The 17,309-nt window shown below is 57.9% G+C and overlaps 1 protein-coding gene across 3 annotated transcripts; it reads right to left on the bottom strand.

Annotated features, from left to right (window-relative positions):
* Window positions 1–280: 280 nt before the first annotated feature.
* Window positions 281–16,752, bottom strand: AP5Z1 (adaptor related protein complex 5 subunit zeta 1). Of its 3 annotated transcripts, XM_004045052.5 has the most exons (17): window positions 16,397–16,752; window positions 10,916–11,053; window positions 10,474–10,660; window positions 8,758–8,902; window positions 8,417–8,526; window positions 7,787–7,955; window positions 7,109–7,249; window positions 6,705–6,742; window positions 6,473–6,635; window positions 5,711–5,889; window positions 4,354–4,496; window positions 3,836–3,976; window positions 3,198–3,309; window positions 2,159–2,256; window positions 1,442–1,574; window positions 1,146–1,360; window positions 281–919 (listed from the first exon to the last, which is right to left on the bottom strand). In XM_004045052.5, exons 1-17 carry the CDS (start codon window positions 16,543–16,545, stop codon window positions 649–651), a joined length of 2,532 nt encoding a protein of 843 aa, XP_004045100.4. In that variant the 5' UTR covers window positions 16,546–16,752; the 3' UTR covers window positions 281–648. The 3 variants fall into 3 exon arrangements, with proteins under 3 accessions (XP_004045100.4, XP_055202416.1, XP_055202415.1); XM_055346441.2 differs by lacking the exons at window positions 10,474–10,660; window positions 16,397–16,752 and having other exon boundaries at window positions 10,916–11,052; XM_055346440.2 differs by lacking the exons at window positions 10,474–10,660; window positions 10,916–11,053; window positions 16,397–16,752 and adding an exon at window positions 9,251–10,462.
* Between the last annotated feature and the right edge of the window lie 557 nt (window positions 16,753–17,309).

The raw sequence follows: 17,309 nt of genomic DNA, 5'->3' as shown, positions 1-17,309 counted from the left end.
ATGGCGCTTGCAACCCTCCCCCGGCCCCCTTCATCTTCAGGCTATTCAAGGGCATCAAAAGGGGCACTGACAAGCACACCACCCAGCGCGGTGACCACACCCGGGAACTCGTGCCGCTGCCTTCTGGGCTGTGCACAAATGACCTGGTTTCTGTAGCAGCAGTGGCGCGCCGGGCTGAGCCTCCAGGACTGGCAGCAGCTGCAGGGGTTCCCATCCCTGGTCCTCTCCCCAGGGTGCAGGGCAGGTAACGGAACTGATCGCGCACTCTTCACACACACGCTTACTAAAGATTTACTTTTACTGCAGCTCTTCTTGCCCATCAACTGTCCAAAAACAAACTACTAGGAAACAGACCCAGCAGCCTCCACCCAGCCCAGCCACAGGGCCTCAAGCCTCCAATCAGAGCCGCTCCATGGCTCCCCTCAGCTCAGCTCAGTGTTGCCTGGGAGCAAAAGGCTTGGAGACAAAGCCCAGAGGGTGAGCAAGGGGGCCAGCCCCGCGTGTCTCTGAGGGTGCCAAGCCCACCGTGGGCCTAGCCTCCTCTCCCAGGACTCCCGCGCCCTCCTGAGCGCCTATCAGCCTGGCCTCAGTAGCAAGCTGGCCGCCCCAGGCTCTTGATCTGCACCGAAGTCCCTGGCCACTGTCCCTTCACCCTGGCAGGAGGCCGGCCTCCCTCTCCACCAGCCGGCTGACCGTGCGCAGGGCCAGGGGCAGGGCCGTGTTGGCATCGCGGTGATAGCGGGGGCTGCACACCTCCGTGCTGGGTGTGAGCACAAACTGGGCCACGCTGGGCATCTTCAGCAGGGTCAGCAGCTCTGTGGCCCGGGTACGGATGGCTTCCGCGCCCTCCTTGCTGTGCGTGGAGCTGGTGGCTGGACTCTGAGCCAGGGTCCTCATCTTTGACAGCAATAAAGAGGCCCTGGGGAAAGAAGGTCCCTCCGTCAGCTGCAGATGCTCCCCTCCCAGGACAGGGGTCTGTGTGGAGGGGCCAGGCCTGAAGCGCCCAGCAGAGTGGCTTTAGCTCAGCAGGGCCCACCCAGGACCTGCGCTGCTGCGACCATTTCACAACACCTGATGGGAAGACCTCAGAAGCCACCTCTCTTCCCAAGGAGCCAGAAGGCTTCTCGCCCTCCCTGACCAGGCACCTGGGGATGAGATCTTGGCTCCGGGAGGCCAGCTTCGTCAGCGTGGTCATCAGCACGGTGACCACCTGGGGGGGACACCTGGGCAGGTCAGCAGAGGGGCGGCACTGGGTGACCTCGAATAGCAGGGCCTCCAGGGCTTCGAAGAACTTGTTGATCTGCTCCACGGTGCACCTCCGATCGTAGGTCACCGACAGGTACTCGCCGATGGCCCACACCTAGGCCCGGGGAAAGAGATTCAGCCCCCACCCAGGCCTCCTGGGTCAGGAGCGGCTGGGGGAGGCCAGCGCCCGCCTTACCACGCTGGTGACGAGGCTCGCCCTGCTGCAGAGACCATTCACGCTGCCCAGGAACTCCAGCAGGTCTCTTGCCAGCTCCACCACCAGGGAGGGTTTCAGCGTACACAGGGCCAGGAACTGAGAACTCAGCACACTGCCCAGAGAGCCGGGTCCATGCCTGCTCCATGCCTGCTCCGGGCAGACCTCTGACCCCGTCCCCACGCCTGCTCCGTGCAGACCTCTGACCCCGTCCCCACGCCTGCTCCGTGCAGACCTCTGACCCCATCCCGGCCACCCCATTCAGGCCAAGGGCCTGGAGGGACCCGGGAAGTGTCTGAGTGGTAGGTGTATGCCGCACCCTCCGATAGAGGGACACAGACGACTGCCAGCCCTAGAGGAACTGTTCTCCTCACTGGGGAGAAGGCTGGCACCAGCGCTGGCCTCAGGCCCGGGCTCAGAGTGGAACCAGGATGGGCCTGCATGCATCAGGCCTTGGGAGAGAAGGAGCCCAGGGGACAGGACGGGAAGAGGGACCTGAGCCAACCCTGAAGAGGACAGACTCGGCAGAGGGAAGGACAGGGGAATGTTCTTGAGAGGCAGAGAGGAAGAGCCTGGGGCTGTGGGTGGGGGTGGCAGGGTCTGAGGCTGCTGAGGGCCCAGCTAGGGGTGGAGCCGAAGCCACTGAAGGGGGAGGGGTCCAGGAGGCACCCGCCCAGGGCTGTGGCAGGAGGGACCTACCTGTGCACACGGGCAGTGTACCCTGGGGCCGGGTAGAGCGAGTCGCTCCTGCCCAGGAGCAGCAGCGCCAGCTGGTTGATCAGGGACCCATCAGCCACCTGGGGGTCAGGAGTGGGAAACAGGCTCAGCCCCACCCCCACTGCAGGCCCTAAGGTTGGGGGTGAAGCCATGGTGAGGGCTGGGGGGCAGCTGAGGGACTGGAGACTCCTCGTCCACTGCCTTCCCCAACACCCAGGGACACAGAGACTCAGCTGACAGCATCCGGGCACAGGGAGGGAAGCCCTGGGCCGACCCAAGTGCCCCCGGCAGAGGTGTCGCTTCTGTTCCATGGCTCCTCTGCCAACTCCCGCTCTGCAAGGCCAGGCACACGTCTTGTTTGGCCAAGGGTGCGCCCAGGCAACGTCCAGCCCTGTGCCCAGCCCCCTGCTGGCCTCCCCACCTCCCAGGCTCTCCTGCACTGGCTTGTAGAGCTCCCCGAGGTGGGAAGCAGGGATGGGGGGCACCAGCCTGTGGCAGCCTTTATTTTGGCCTCAGATGCGGATGCTGAATTATGAGAGGCAGCAGGGGGACAAACTGCTCCGGCCCCAGCTGTGCCGCCAGAGCCCAGGCCACTCACTTGCCCTGTCCTGGGGACGGAAGACAGGGCCTGCTGGGGCAGGGGGATGGAGCCTGCTGGGAAGGGGGACGGGACCTGCCGGGATGAAGGGGATGGGACGGGGGATGGGGGACGGGGCCTGCTGGAATAAAGGGAATGGGACGGGGCCTGCCGGAATAAAGGGGATGGGACAGGGCATGGGGGACGGGGCCTGCTGGAATAAAGGGAATGGGACGGGGCCTGCCAGAATAAACGGGACGGGACAGGGGATGGGGCCTGCCGGGGCTGTGGCATGTGCCTTCCTGACCCTCACAGTGGCCGTGGACGGTGGGTGTGGCGGGAGCAGCCTTCTGCAGAGCTCAGGAGGGCCCCACAGCGCTGGCTCTGGCCTGCCCCTCGGTTGTGAGGCCCGTGGGAATGGGGGGCCCCAGGCGGCAAGCTCACCTGGGTCACTGCTGAGAAGAATGCCTGCAGCAGCGTGGGCACGGCCTGGGCACACTGGGCCACGCGGGCACAGCCGGCCATGGGCTGCAGCAGCTGGTGGAGTGGCGCCAACCTGAGGACACAGTGTGGCCGTGAGTGCCGCCCGCTCCCCGACCTGGTGACTGCAGGCCAGGGCCAGGCGCCGGGGCCACGTCGCCACTGCTCCCTCTCGCACAGCTGAGCCCACTCCCATCCTCACTCATCGCCTCTCAGGACCTCCTGCTCCCCTGGGTTTGGGGAGACCCCTGGCGTCAGCACACCCGGGACAGTAGAGCTGTCGGGACAAAGGCTGGCGTGGGCTCAGGCTCGGTTTGTCCATCTGCAAAATGGAGCACCCACAGGGCCGACCCCCAAGCTTATCAGGGTTCATGTGGGCAGGAGAGAGAGCTGAGACCAGGCCCCGCCCCCGGCAGACCCGTGGTGCAGAAGCAGGGCCTCTATAATGGTGATGACAGTTGCTCCCCAGGGCGGGGACGCAGCCTTGCCTGGGACACAAAGCACCCTGGCCTCAGCCTAGGGCTGAGCAGCGAGCCCCACCCCAGTGGCTGTGGCCTGGCTCTCTGAGCCACTGGTGGCCCCCTGGCCCTAGGGCCCCGTACCTCTCAGTGGCGCCACTGGCCTTGGGGCGCAGCAGGTATTGGAAAAGAGCCTGGAACTGCGGGTCCCGGAAGGCCTCCAGGCAGCTGGGGGCCCTGAGAGAGGTGTCCCAGAGTGGCCTCTCGGATGCAGCCGGTGCTGACCTGCGTGGACAGACGCCCAAGGCCAGGCTGGGATGCGACCCCTGCACTCAAGGGCACCCCCGTCAGGAAGACACACGGCAGGTGTCCCTAATATCACAGCACCTCGGGTGCCGGGAAGGGCTTCGCATGGGAGGCTCCAGGCCTGGGCGTGAAGACGGGTGAGGAACTCCAGGGCGCAGGGGCTGCCCTTGGCGAGTGGCCAAGGGTGACAGACACACCCTGTCCCAGAGGTGGCTTTGCAGGGGAGGACTGGTCAGGTGTTGAGGGGGGAGGAAGGAGGGTCCCTGGTGTAGAGGTCAGGAGCAGTGAGGAGGGGGCCTAGTGTGTGGAACCAGCTGGCTGGGAGAGGCAGCGCTGGCAGAGGGTGAGGGGCCCACCTGAGCTGCAGGTCCAGCACCGCCGTCAAGCAGGGCAGGTCCAGCAGCGCGTGCAGCATCTCCTGGGCTGTGCCAGCATCCACCAGGGCCGGGAGGAGCGCCACAAACTCGGAGGTGAGGGGTGGGCTGTTCCAGGCCAGGAACTGTGGGCACAGCACAGCGGTTCGGACACGGCTCGGAGCTGTGGAGCAGGCGGCAGAGGGAGCAGCCAGCTGGGGCCCCACAGCTGTCCCAGACCTGCAGTCCCCAGGAGGGCTTCTACATTTGCCTCCTCCCGCTTTTTATTTTTTTGAGACAGGGTCTTGCTCTGTCGCCCAGGCTGGAGTGCAGTGGTGCAATCATAGCTCACTGCAACCTCAACCTCCCAGGCTCAAGTGATCCTCCCACCTCAGCCCCCTGAGCAGCTGAGACTACAGGCACACACCACCATGTGAGGCTGTTTATTTTTTGTAGAGAAGACGTCTCCCTGTGTTGCCCAGGCTGGTCTTGAACTCCTGCCTCAAGATCCTCCTGCCTTGGCCTCCCGAGGTGCTGGGATTACAGGTGTGAGCCACTGCCCCCAGCCTGTATCTACTTTCCTACCAACAGGTCAATAATTTTCCACTGTCCTGGTTTTTCTCCAGAAAAAGGATTCCCCACCTCAGTTGAAAAGACCTTACAGCGAGGCGAGGCTGCAAAAGACACTTCAAAAGCAAATGACACCAGGCCGGGTGCGGTGGCTGATGCCTGTAATCCCAGCACTTTGGGAGGTCAAGGTGGGAGGATCATCTGAGGTCAGGAGTTCTAGACCAGCTTGGCCAACATGTCGAAACCCCATCTCTACTAAAAATACCAAAAATTAGCTGGACATGGTGGTGGGCGCCTGTAATCTTAACTACTCAGGTGGCTGACGCAGGAGAATCGCTTGAACCCAGGAGGCGGGGGTTGCAGTGAGCTGAAATTGCGCCACTGCACTCCAGCCTAGGTGACGGGAGTGAGACTCCATCTCAAAAGAAAAAAAAAGGCAAATGGCACCCAAGTGCCCAAGGCACCAGGCAGGGCTCCCGGGGGAGGGATCCTACCAGGATCCTAACAGGCGGCAGCCCTGCCCCAGTGCTGTGAGAACAAACTCACCGTCTTGTGTCACGCCCCCCTCTCCAAAACACCCACAAGGGAGTTCTTGGACAGCACCGTCGATCACGTGACGCTGCAGGGACACCCCAGATCCCCACCTCACCCTGCACACCGCATTCCAGGCCCGGGACTCACAGGGCTCTATGCTCAGCCAGGACTCGCCCTGAACCCCGCTGGAAAGAGGGGAGGAGCCCCAGGGACTTACCATGCCCCTGCCCTGGCACCCAGGGATGCCCAAATATACCTTAAAGAGATTGGGGAAGCTCAATCTGAGGGTGCTGAGGTGCCCGCTGAACAGGTGGAGGTTGTCCCTGCAGAACTGGATGAATTCAAAGGCCAGCATGGGGCTGTGGAACTGCTCCGCCGGGATCCTGGTGAACAGGTGCTGGTAGACGGCTTCCGAGTCCACTGCAGCCGCCTCCCCTGCAAGACCAGGGCCCGCCAGGGTACACGTCTGCCAGACGCACGCGTCTTGACCTCCTCCTGGCTGTGCTTCTGTGACTGGTTAGGGGCCCTGAGTCTCAGTCCTGCTCTCCAGGACACCAAGGGCTCTGAGGCGTCCTACGCTGGGACGCTGGGGAAGCGGCACTCGGTCTCCCTCGCCCAGGGACATGGCCAGCTCGTGAGTCACACAAACTATGGCACATTCTTTGGAAGGTGCTGGTTCCTAGACTTTCAGGTTTCCTGGGCTAGGGACACAGCAAAAAGAGTTTATTTAAAAGTTTAAAAATTACTAACATCTGGCACAGCGATCCATCAAAAAGAAATATGAGCTGGGCACGGTGGCTCATGCCCGTAATCCCAGCACTTTGAGAGGCCAAGGCAGGAGGATCGCTTGAGGCCACGAGTTCCAGACCAGCCCGGGCAACACAGCAAGACCCCTGTCTCTATTCAATCAAAAATATTCAATCAAAAAAAAAAAAAAAAAAAGGGAAGAAGAAATTCCATCCTAAAACTAAAGGCACGAGCAGAGCCCCAAGTCAGCGCCACCCCGCCCTTGGCTCACCGTGGCTCAGGAAGAAGTGGGCGAGGGGCAGCAGCACCCGCACAGAGGCCGGGTCCACACGCACCCGCCCGTGCAGGGCCTTCAGGCAGGAGAGACTTCGGTACAGGAAGGACGGGTCCTGCCGGCACAGCACGTCCAGCACCAGCACGGCCTCCACCAGGCACTGCGGGACATGGACCACATCAAATGGGCCAAGTCACTGCCTCCCATCCCCTGGTCCCCAGCCACTTACAGCTTTCTGCAGGTCGGAGTCCCCCTTCCTCAGCGCTCCTGGAAGGAGGGGAAAAAGTCAGCTGGCTCTGTCTCAGCCTCGGAGTGGCCCAATGAGGGGGCAGCTTGTGCTCTGGAAGCTCCAGGCAGGACCGGGAGCAGGGGGGTGGGACAGGCCCCCAGGAGGACTTGAGTGGGACTGAGGCGAGGGGCCCAGGCGGGACAGGGCCGGGCTGGGGGCTGGGGTGGAGCCTGAAGAACACTTGGGGCTGACCCCAGAAGCAAAAATGCCCCTGCTCCAAACCGTCTACCCAGGGACCCCCTCTGTGGAGCAGCAGCTCAGGGAAGCTGCGCTGGCCTCAGGTCGCCTTGCAGAGCAGGTGGGTCGAGCCCCGGGGAGGCCAGTGCCCTGGGTGGGGGACTCACGTCGGTTACTTTGCTCAATGAGGCGCTGGCAGTACTCGAAGGCCACCTCCCGAAGCCGCTCCCGGGGCGGCAGCAGGCGGCCGGCAGAGGAGGTGGCGGAGATCACCGACAGCGTGGAGCCCTCCTGCTCTGACCTGTCATCTGCGGGAGGTGGGAACGCTCAGCAGGCTGACGTGTGGCTCCCGGGCTGGGACATGCCTGCTGCCCTGCTTGGAAGGGCAGGAGGAGAGCACAGGCCGCAGCCCCTCCCAGGAGGCGTGAGGCGTCACTGTCTCAGGACGTCCACCCACCCGGCAGCTTCCCCATCACGGCCGCCCTTCAGGGTGGCTGAGGCTTCTTCCCCAACAAGTCCACAGAGCAGCTGGGAGGAGCTCAATGGCGTCACTCCAACAACCTTAAGGGTGCCTGCCTTAAATGGCAGCTCTCACATCTGCACATTGCATGAGGGTCACGGGGTGTCCAGAGGATCCCCGGTGCTGACCCTGGACCCCAACGATGCTGGCCAGGGAGTGCTCTCAGCCTAGCTCCAGGTCAGCAGGCTGCGTTGCCCAGCCCCGACCTCTGCTGCGTCCTGGGCACACCTGAGTCCCCCCACCTCCGCCTGTGTGCCCCTGCGACCAACCCATAGTGCGCCCACCTCCCACCCCTGTCTGACGTCATCCCCCCCCACCCGCACACCTGTGTCCAGGGTGCCTGGGCCCTCGGGGCCGCTGTGCAGCAGCCACGCCCGCAGCATGGAGAAGGCCTGCACGTTCAGCCACTGGTCTTCTGTGAAGCGGTGGCCGGTGGAGAGCACCGTGAAGAAGTCTGTGGCTACTGCCCCGTCCACCTCGGTGATGGGGCCCGGCTGTGGGAAGGACAGGCAGGAGTGGGCGGAGGGGGCCGAGGCTGGGAAAAACGCCAGCCTTTAGCACAAGCTCCTCAGGAGGTGGAGGAGAAGCTGCCTGAACATGAGCCCGGGCAGCGGCCCGCCCTGTGTGATGCAAAAACACCATCCCCACCTGACCCCCAGGCAGACGTGCATCGCACACCCTGCTCCGCAGGCCCTGGGAGTGAACCCACGCACAGACCCCCAGAGCCACACGGGTCAGGGGGCTGTGGCCCTGCCTGACCCAAGCCCCGCAGCAGAGGCAGGCTGGCCCTGGACCCCGCGGAACGACAGCAGGCGCCGACGGGGACCTGTTAGGCAGCGCTGGCCCTGGACCCCGCGGAACGACAGCAGGCCTCGCCGCTGTGGGCGCAGGAGCTCTCGGGGAGGGGTTGTCTGTGACTCTGTTCCCCATGGTTCCAGAACAGTCCCAGCCTCACCTGCCGGGCCCTGGGCGTGGAGAAGAAGCTGCCGGAGTGCGGGAGCCCTTGCTGGAGGCTGGCGTAGCGCAGCCAGTCGACCAGCCGCTTGCTGAGCAGGGTGGCCTGGTCTGCAGTGGGTGGGGTGGCATGGGGAGGTGAGGTTAAATCCTACGGATGCCCGGGTTGTTGGGATGCTGGCCGATTTTTCTCAGAAGACAGAATCCTGCAGCGTCCCAAGCCCTCGGGCCTCCCCGTGTCCCCCACCCGCCCTCCCCCACACTCCCAACCCACCATGGGCCCTCAGGGAAGGACCTGGGAAGGCAGACCCCCAACAGCCTCTTGGGAGGGGCCCCACGTACCCTCCTGGAGGGTGCCCGGGCTGAGGACCACGACCTTGGCCATGACGGGGAGGAGGTGTCTGAGGCTGGGTCCCTCAGGCTGCCGGCTCTCCAGCGCTCGCAGCACGCCCTGGCCCACGGCTCTGACCTCCTCGTTTCTGTCACCCTTCAAATCAAACAGGGCAAACGCTGGGGTACTGGCCTGTGCCAGAGACCAGCTCCCCCATTTCGGAAGTCTGTGTGACACTCCCGAGAAGCGCCGGTCCCTGAGACCCCGGCCTAGCAGGTGGCAGGGAGGATATCGCGCCCAGGCCCACCCCGGGCCACAAGGTGCCTGCTCCGCCTCCAGCCTCTTTCCCTGGGAGCTGCATCGCTGAGGCTGGAGGGGGCCTGGGTGAGGGCACGGCTGATTCAATGCTAAAAACACACTGGCGGCCACCATGGGCCTGGCCGCAGCCACAGGACACCCCGTCCTGCGGGGCCTCCAGTGTGGATCCGTCTTTAAACCACCCACCTCGCTCCGCACACCCAGGTGCTGAAACATCTGAGCAGCACCAGAGACACCCAGCACAGGGGCAGGGCCGTCAGGGCAGGGAGGAGGGCGGCTGGGTGGCTGGCAGGCCACGTGCCGGGCGGGGGGTGCACCGCTGGCGCCTGGCAGCAGTTCTGCAAGATCATCTTCCACTGAAAAAAAATGAGTTGCTTGAGGAGAAGGACGGGTGAAACAAACAAGAAGAGCCGGAGTCATCTTGTTCCAAAGGCCAGGAGCTACCACAGCATTACCGGGGTCATCTCGGAGGCCTGGAGGTGGCCTGCAGGAGGTCTGTGAGGGGAGGGGGCTGGGCACCAACCAGGATGGCCCCAGTGATGAAGCACAACGCCCTGAGTACGCCGGGGCCCACAAGCTCTCGCCCACACAGAACTAAAGCAACCGCAGGCTGCACCCCAGCACAGGAGGCAGCTCATGACGCTGCAGGCTGGGAACGGAGGGAAAACCCCAGCTCCATCGCAACCTTCCTGCAGACTCTGCACCCCTGGGCAACCCATGAGCAGAGACAGCAGCTTCTCTCACACAAAGGCAGCCTGTGAACCCCTGGATCCCCACGCTGAGTGCCCAGGCCTGCTCCCGACACAGAAGGAGGGAGGACAGGAGGACATGGACTTGGCAAAAACTCCTGGCCAAGGAGGGTGGATTGCTTGAGCCCAGAAGTTTGAGACCAGCCTGGACAACATAGTGAGACCCCGGGTCCCTACAAAGAAATACAAACATTAACTGGGTGTGGTGATGCATGCCTGTAATCCCAGCTACTCAGGAGGCTGAGGTGGGAGGATTGCTTGAGCCAGGGAGGTCGAGGCTGCAGTGAGCTTTGATCACTCCATGGCACTCTAGACTGGACAGCAGAGTGAGACCCTGTTTCTAAAAAACAAAACAAAACAAAAACCCCAAAAAGAAGGTCTGGAGGCCCAGCCTCCACTGACTCGTTGTCTCAAGGCTCTGTCTGAGAAACCAAACTCCACCACCTCTCCTGAGCACCAACATACCACGTGGGCCTGCTGGGCATGGGACCCCGTTCCAGTCAACAGGGCACGCCCCAGCCTCAAGCGTGCCAGGCACTCAGCACCGAGATGCATCTAGAACAAGCAGCCGCCTGCCGGCTCTGGCGCCCCTGCTTCCTGTCTCCCATTCCTTGGGAAGCAGCCATCCGGTGCCAACTGGGGTGGTGAATGCTGCGCTACCTGGGCCAAGAGAACGGAGGCCACCAGGCTCAGCTGCCGGCTGTTCTGCGTGTGGTCCCAGGCCAGGCTGAGGCTGTCAGAGGGGGACATCTCTCGCAGGATGGCGGCGCAAAGCACCTGGAGCTGCTCGGGGCATGCAGACAGGCCAAGGGTGGCCTGCAGCAGGTCTACGCATGTCTTCTCCAGCCTGGAAGGCGAGATGCCCGTGGTGGGCGGTAACACGTCACGACCGTGGCAGGAGCACCCGGCGCCCCAGAGCACCTGGCCGGGCACCCTTGGGCCAGTGGACAGAGCATTTTACATGAGGATGGACCTTCAGCACTGGTTTAAGTGGACAAATGACTCAACCCCCAAGGAGCATCTGCAGTGACCTGCTGGGCGTGGGCTGGGTTCTCCTGGGGCCGCTGTGTGAGGAGCCGGCCTGAGCCGTCACCACACTCACCTCCGGCTGTACTTCGTGGCTGAGATGATGAGGAAGAGCCTCTGCAGGGAGTCGAGGGTGTCCGGCCCCAAGTCCTCCGCCTGCAGCAGTTTACTGATCCGGGAACAGAACTTCTTCAGCTCCTCGTCCTGGATCTCCCTAAACAAAGAAGAGTACTTCAGGACCCAGAAGCACTCGCTGCTCGGAACCAAAAAAAGGATAACCCTTGGAGCAGGGAAAATCCCTCTTCAGAAAAGAGGAGCCGAGTGTGTGGGAGGAACACGGTTCCACCGCTCATGGCTCTCGAGATAAATTCACTGATTCCCTGAGCTGGTTCCTCTCACCCTGGGATTTCCCGATCCATCGCTGCAGGGCACTATGACGAATCTCACTCATGGAGGCCCCACGCACTTAGATTTTGTTGTTCCCAGGGCAGAAGGACTAAAACCGATTCTTTTTAGGGGTCTCATTCAAGAGTAGGAAATTTACTCTAGAATAAGGTGCTTTTCAAAAGATGTCTTCAATGAGCCTTTTGCTTATGGGAACAAGAATAAATTTTTTTTTTCCCCGAGATGGAGTCTTGCTCTGTCACCCGGGCTGGAGTATAGTGTCATGATCTCGGCTCACTGCAACCTTCGCCTCCGGGGTTCAAGCAATTCTCCTGCCTCAGTCTTCCGAGTAGCTGGGATTACAGGCACCCACCACCATGCCCGGCTAATTTTTTTGTATTTTTTAGTAAAGACAGGGTTTCATCATGTTGGCCAGGATGGTCTTGATCTCCTGACATCGTGATCTGCCCACCTCGGCCTCCCAAAGTGCTGGGATTACAGGCGTGACCACCGCGCCTGGACTACGCCCGGCTAATTTTTGCATTTTTAGTAGAGACGGGGTTTCACCATGTTGGCCAGGCTGGTCTCAAACTCCTGACCTCATGATCTGCCCACCTCGGCCTCCCAAAGTGCTGGGATGACAAGCATGAGCCACCACGCCTGGCCTGAGAATAAAATCTTATATATTAAAGAACAAATGTCATGACATATTATAAGGTAAGCCCATTATATTTTTTTACTCAAATAACTAATTGGCTTAATTTTAAAATCTCCCTAGTAAGCCACAGGTAAGATACTGAATAAAGTCCCAAATGGAAGCCTGCTTTTAGGTTTCTATCCCAGTCTAAAAGAAAGAACCAATAATGCGCAAAGGGGCTGCTGTGCCAGGGGACTCTGGGCACTCCCTGAGAAGGGCCCCCTACGTGGCTGTGCCCTCCCCAGGCCACCTGTAATCCCAGCACTTTGGGACGCTGAGGTGGGAGGATGAGTTGAGCCCAGATGTCTGAGATCATCCTGGGCAAAACAGTGAGACCCCATCTCTACAAAAGAATAAAAAAAATTCGGCCACGCACGGTGGCTCACACCTGTAATCCTAGCATTTTGGGAGGCCGAGGCGGGCGGATCACCTGAGGTCAGGAGTTCATGACCAGCTGGCTAACATGGAGAAACCCCGTTTCTACTAAAAATACAAAAAAAATAGCTGGGCGTGGTGGCACAAGCCTGTAATCCTAGCTACTCAGGAGGCTGAGGCAGGAGAATCACTTGAACCCGGGAGGACGAGGTTGCAGTGAGCTGAGATCACGCCATTGCACCCCAGCTTGGGCAACAAGAGCAAAACTCCGTCTCAAAAACAAACAAAAAAAAGAATAAAAAAAATTCACTGGGCATGGTGTAGTCCCAGCTACTTGAAAGGCTGAGGTGGGAGAACTGCTTGAGCTTGAAGATCAGGCTGCAGTGAGCTGAGATTGTGCCACTGCACTCCAGCCTGGGTGACAGAGTAAGACTCTATTTCAAAAAAATATATATATATATAATATAATATATATGTTATATATGATATATAATATATGTTATGTTATATACGATATATAACATATGTTATGTTATATACGTTATATATGTTATATGCATTATATAAGTTATATATGTTATATGTTATATACGTTATACCTAATATGTTATGTTATATACATTATATCTTATATACATTACATCTAATGTTATATATAATATATATGTTGTTATATATTATATGTTATATATGTTATTTGTTATACATTATATATATGTTATATGTTATATATATTGTTATATGTTATATATTATGTTATATATAATATATAATATGCTCTATCTCAAAAAATGTATATAATATATATTTTATATATTATATATTACATATAAAAATATATTTTTATATCTATCTATATATATTTTTTTGAGATAGAGTCTTACTCTGTCACCCAGGCTGGAGTGCAGTGGCATAATCTCAGCTCACTGCAGCCTGATCTTCTAGCTCCAGCAGTTCTCCCACCTCAGCCTTTCGAGTAGCTGGGACTACACTACCCAGTGAATTTTTTTATTCTTTTTTTGATTATATTATATATATATAATATTATATATAATATATATTATATATGTACTAAATATATGTAATATATAATATATAAAATGTTATATGTAATATAAATTATATATACACACATATACATATATACACACAACAGAAAATCTTTCCCAGAAAGGTGGAACCCCTCATCCCGATTTAATTCCCTTCAGCATATTCTCCAAGTCTCAAGCTTCTCTCTAAAATCCAACCCACCCAAACCCTTCAATAGCTCCCCACTGCTTTCACATCCAAACTCCTACAGACCCTAACGCTGCCTACAAGACCCCGGCCCCGCCTTCCTTCTCCAGACTCCACGTCCTGTTTCTCTTGCTTCTGTCCCTTCGCAGAGACCCTGTGCCTGAAACATGCCCCAGTAGCTCCCGAGCTAGTGGGCTGAGGCTCTTCCTCCTGGAAATCCCTGACCTTGTGGGGCACCCCTCCATGCCCCCATCCTTTACTCGCTACCGGCTCTCTCCATTTATCCTTCAGCTTACAGAGCTATCTTTGATCACTTTTTCCACCCTTGCTTTCTGTATCTCTGACACATTTAGAGAGAAACTAAAGTTCACTCCAAATCTTTTTGGCTTTCTTTGGAGACAGGGTCTCCCTCTGTCACTCGAGCTGGAGTGCAGTGGCACGATCATAGCTTACCGCAGCCTCAACCTCCTTGGCTCAAGTGATCCTCCTGCCTCAGCCTCCTGAGTAGCTGTGACTACGGGTACGTGCCACCACACCTGGCTAAGTTTTTAAAAAATTCTGTTTTGTAGAGACGGGTCTCGCTATGTTGTCCAAGCTGGTCTCAAAGTCCTAGCCTCAAGCGATCCTCCTAACTCGGCCTCCCAAAGTGTTTGGATTACAGGCGTGGGCCAGTCACTGCGCCTGGCCCGCTCCAAACCTTAACCCTCAAACTACAGTCATTTATTTTAAAATATCATCAGAAATCACAGGCTTAAGTACATTGTGAAAACTGGTAAGCCCTAATAGATTAGCCTTCTTGAAACCCTAACAGAGGGCAACTGCAGAACTCATGTATGTTACATAGGGAAATTCAACCACACTCTATCCTCAAAAATGCCTGCCCACCCGAGCCAGGGAGGCAGAGAAACAGGTATTTAAATAGTGAGGGCTCGGCCGGGTATGGTGGCTCACACCTGTAATCCCGGCACTTCGAGGGGCTGAGTCAGGCGGATCACCTGAGGTCAGGAATTCGAGACCAGCCTGGACAATGTGGCGAAACCCCATCTCTACTAAAGATACAAAAAATCAACCGGGTGTGGTGGTGGGCGCCTGTAATCCCAGCTACTTGGGAGGCTGAGGCAGGAGAATTGCTTGAACCCGGGAGGCGGAGGTTGCAGTGAACTGAGATTGCGCCATTGCACTCCAGCCTGGGCGACAGAGGGAGACTCTGTCTCAAAAAAGACTCTAATAAAAATAAATAAATAAATAAATAAATAAATAAATAAATAAATAGTGAGGGCTCTTCCTTTTGTCTTTCATGTCACAAGTTTATGACCTTGAGCAGAATGTGACTGGGAATGAAGCTCTCAGTGGGTGTTTTTCCTTGTCTCTTGGTAAGGACTTTGGGATTAACGTGTTACATGCTGAGATGCCAGTATTTTTCATTTTCATATAGTCCCCACATTCACATGAATGACATATCTGTCCAGGATTGAAGGGAAGGTTGCCTATGTTGAGCTGCTGGGAGATGGTGCTGCATATTCACCAAGCCTCTTCCTAAGGAGTGGACTCTTAAGGGTTATTTTGATCAGAGATTTTTGTCCTGTTCGGACTTTAGAACTTAACTTGCCTTCAAGACCTCACTCACTATAATCACAGCAATTTCAACCACCCGAATCTTTCCCACCAATTGGTCTAGCTCTGAATCCAGGTTTGCTTGTTTGTTTTGACAAGGAGTCTCATTCTGTCACCCAGACTGGAGTGCAGTGGTGCGATCTTGGCTCACTGCAGCCTGGCCTCCTGGGTTCATGCACTTCTCCTGCTTCGGCCTCTCACCTCACCAAGTTTGTTTACGTTTACGAAGGGGCTGTAGTGCTGGCTGTATTTTCTTCTTTTTTTCTTTTTTCTTTTGAGACGGAGTTTCGCTCTGTCCTGCAGCCTGGAGTGCAGTGGCGCCATCTCAGCTCACTGTAACCTCCACCTCACAGGTTCAAGCAATCATCCTGCCTCAGCCTCCCGAGTAGCTGGGATTACAGGCACCCACCACCACGCCCGGCTAATTTTTTTTTTTTTTTTTTTTTATTTTCAGTAGAGACGTGGTTTCCTCATGTTGGGCAGGCTGGTCTCGAACTCCTGACCTCAGGTATCCGCCTGCCTTGGCCTCCCAAAGTGGTGGGATTATAGGCGTGAGCCACCACGCCCGGTCAGCATTTTCTTCTTTTAAACATGTAGTATGAAGTATTTGCCTGTTTGGTGGACCGTGAGTCTCTTCAGTCCTGGCTTACACTGTTTTCCCCCATGACTGGTTAGTTGGTGAGGAAGGGGCTACTCACTCGTTAGTGGGAGTCCAGACACAGCCTGAAACCAGCCTGGAGGGTGATTTCTCAGCCTAGCTAATACATCCGCGCAAGAGAGATCTTTTTAAGTCACAAAACCCTCCCACGGTTCCCCAAAGCCCTCGGATGGCCTCCAGCTCCCCAGCCTGGCACACAGCCTTATTCCTTAGCAGCCCTCCGGGCACTCTGTGACTTTGCGTTCTTGACTGTGAGGCAGTGAAATCTCCTGGATGCCCGATTTCCTGCCAGACGCGGAGTTCTCACTGCCAAGCCTTTGACTAAACTGTCGACTGGGTCCCACCCCACCTGCTTTCACTCACTAAGACTCTGCTCAGGTGTCACCTCCTCCGGGGACCCACCATGACCCTCCCCGACCTCCTCACCCCACGCCTGGCCGCCGTGTTGCCTTCCCCGATCCCCAAGTCTAGAGGGCGGGTCCAGTCGGGTTCCTGCAAGGCTGGCGCCCGAGCCCCTGCCCTGTGAGACCCACCCCCGTGTGCCCCTAGGGAGAGGTGCAGGAAGGAGGGCCGGGGCCGCAGCTCCCCCGTACCTGGCCTGGTGGAGCAAACTCTCCGCTCCTGCCGAGAACATCACGCCGCCGCCACCAGACGCGCACGAACCGCGGAAACTCCAGGAGCTGCAGCCCAGCAGAGCTACAGCCCAGCAGATCCGCAGCCCGATCAACTTCCGGGACCGCATCACGTGAGCGCAGCGGCCTTACGTGGCTGCGTCACGTGCCGCATCACATGGGCAGGAGGGACAGGTTGCCGACCAATGGGCTTTGGCGTGGAGCGACTGGGGCGGGGCGTAGGTGCCCCGGCCGGGGGTCCGGGTCGGCGCCTGGGAGCTGCGGAATCGCGCGACCCCGGAACCTCGGCACTCTGGAGCCCCGGCGCCCTTCGACCCCGGAAAGCATTTCGGCGGAAATTGGGCGCCTGGGGCTTTGGGAGAGGGCATTGCTGGCCCCAAAGTGTCACTGCCCAGTTCTGGTTTCTGTTTCGTAAACAGCTTTGTCGTGCGGGAGTCCCTTTGCTAAGTACGACCTGAAAATCTGATACAAACTCCGACACCTGTGGGCTAAGCCCAGCAGCGTCCAGCAGTTTGCAAGGAATAGCCGCGGCTCTGGGCAGTTTTGGGGATTTTTTTGAGCTCCTATTTATTGAGCGCCCATCCCGCGCTGTTCCCGCTGCTTGAAACAAAAAAATCCCTTATTCAATCCCCACGGTATTCATGGGATCTCGCGATCTCTGTTTTACAGATGAGGCCACAGGCTCAGAGAGGGGAAGTTTCTGTTCATTCTAACGGATGTGTTGGGTGCCCAAATGTGCTGGGCCCTGGCCATAAGTTTGTCATCCTGCGGACGGCCGAGGGACACAGGGCGACACGCCAGCGTCATGATAAACGCTATCACAGCCTGACCTGGTTGGGGGTCCAACCGGAGGAGGAAGGCTTCGGGGACTGCG

Source organism: Gorilla gorilla, chromosome 6, assembly GCF_029281585.2.
Source record: "Gorilla gorilla gorilla isolate KB3781 chromosome 6, NHGRI_mGorGor1-v2.1_pri, whole genome shotgun sequence".
Lineage (NCBI taxonomy): Eukaryota > Metazoa > Chordata > Mammalia > Primates > Hominidae > Gorilla > Gorilla gorilla.
This window is presented reverse-complemented; position numbering and strand designations above follow the sequence as displayed.

Excerpts from the sequence above, each read along its gene's own strand:
- AP5Z1 (XM_004045052.5), bottom strand. The coding sequence starts at position 16,545 with ATGCGGTCCCGGAAGTTGATCGGGCTGCGGATCTGCTGGGCTGTAGCT. Across the intron at positions 4,497-5,710 it reads GCTTCCCCAATCTCTTTAAG|TTCCTGGCCTGGAACAGCCC; the intron begins GTATATTTGGGC and ends CTGTGCCCACAG. Across the intron at positions 920-1,145 it reads AGCCAAGATCTCATCCCCAG|GGCCTCTTTATTGCTGTCAA; the intron begins GTGCCTGGTCAG and ends TTCTTTCCCCAG.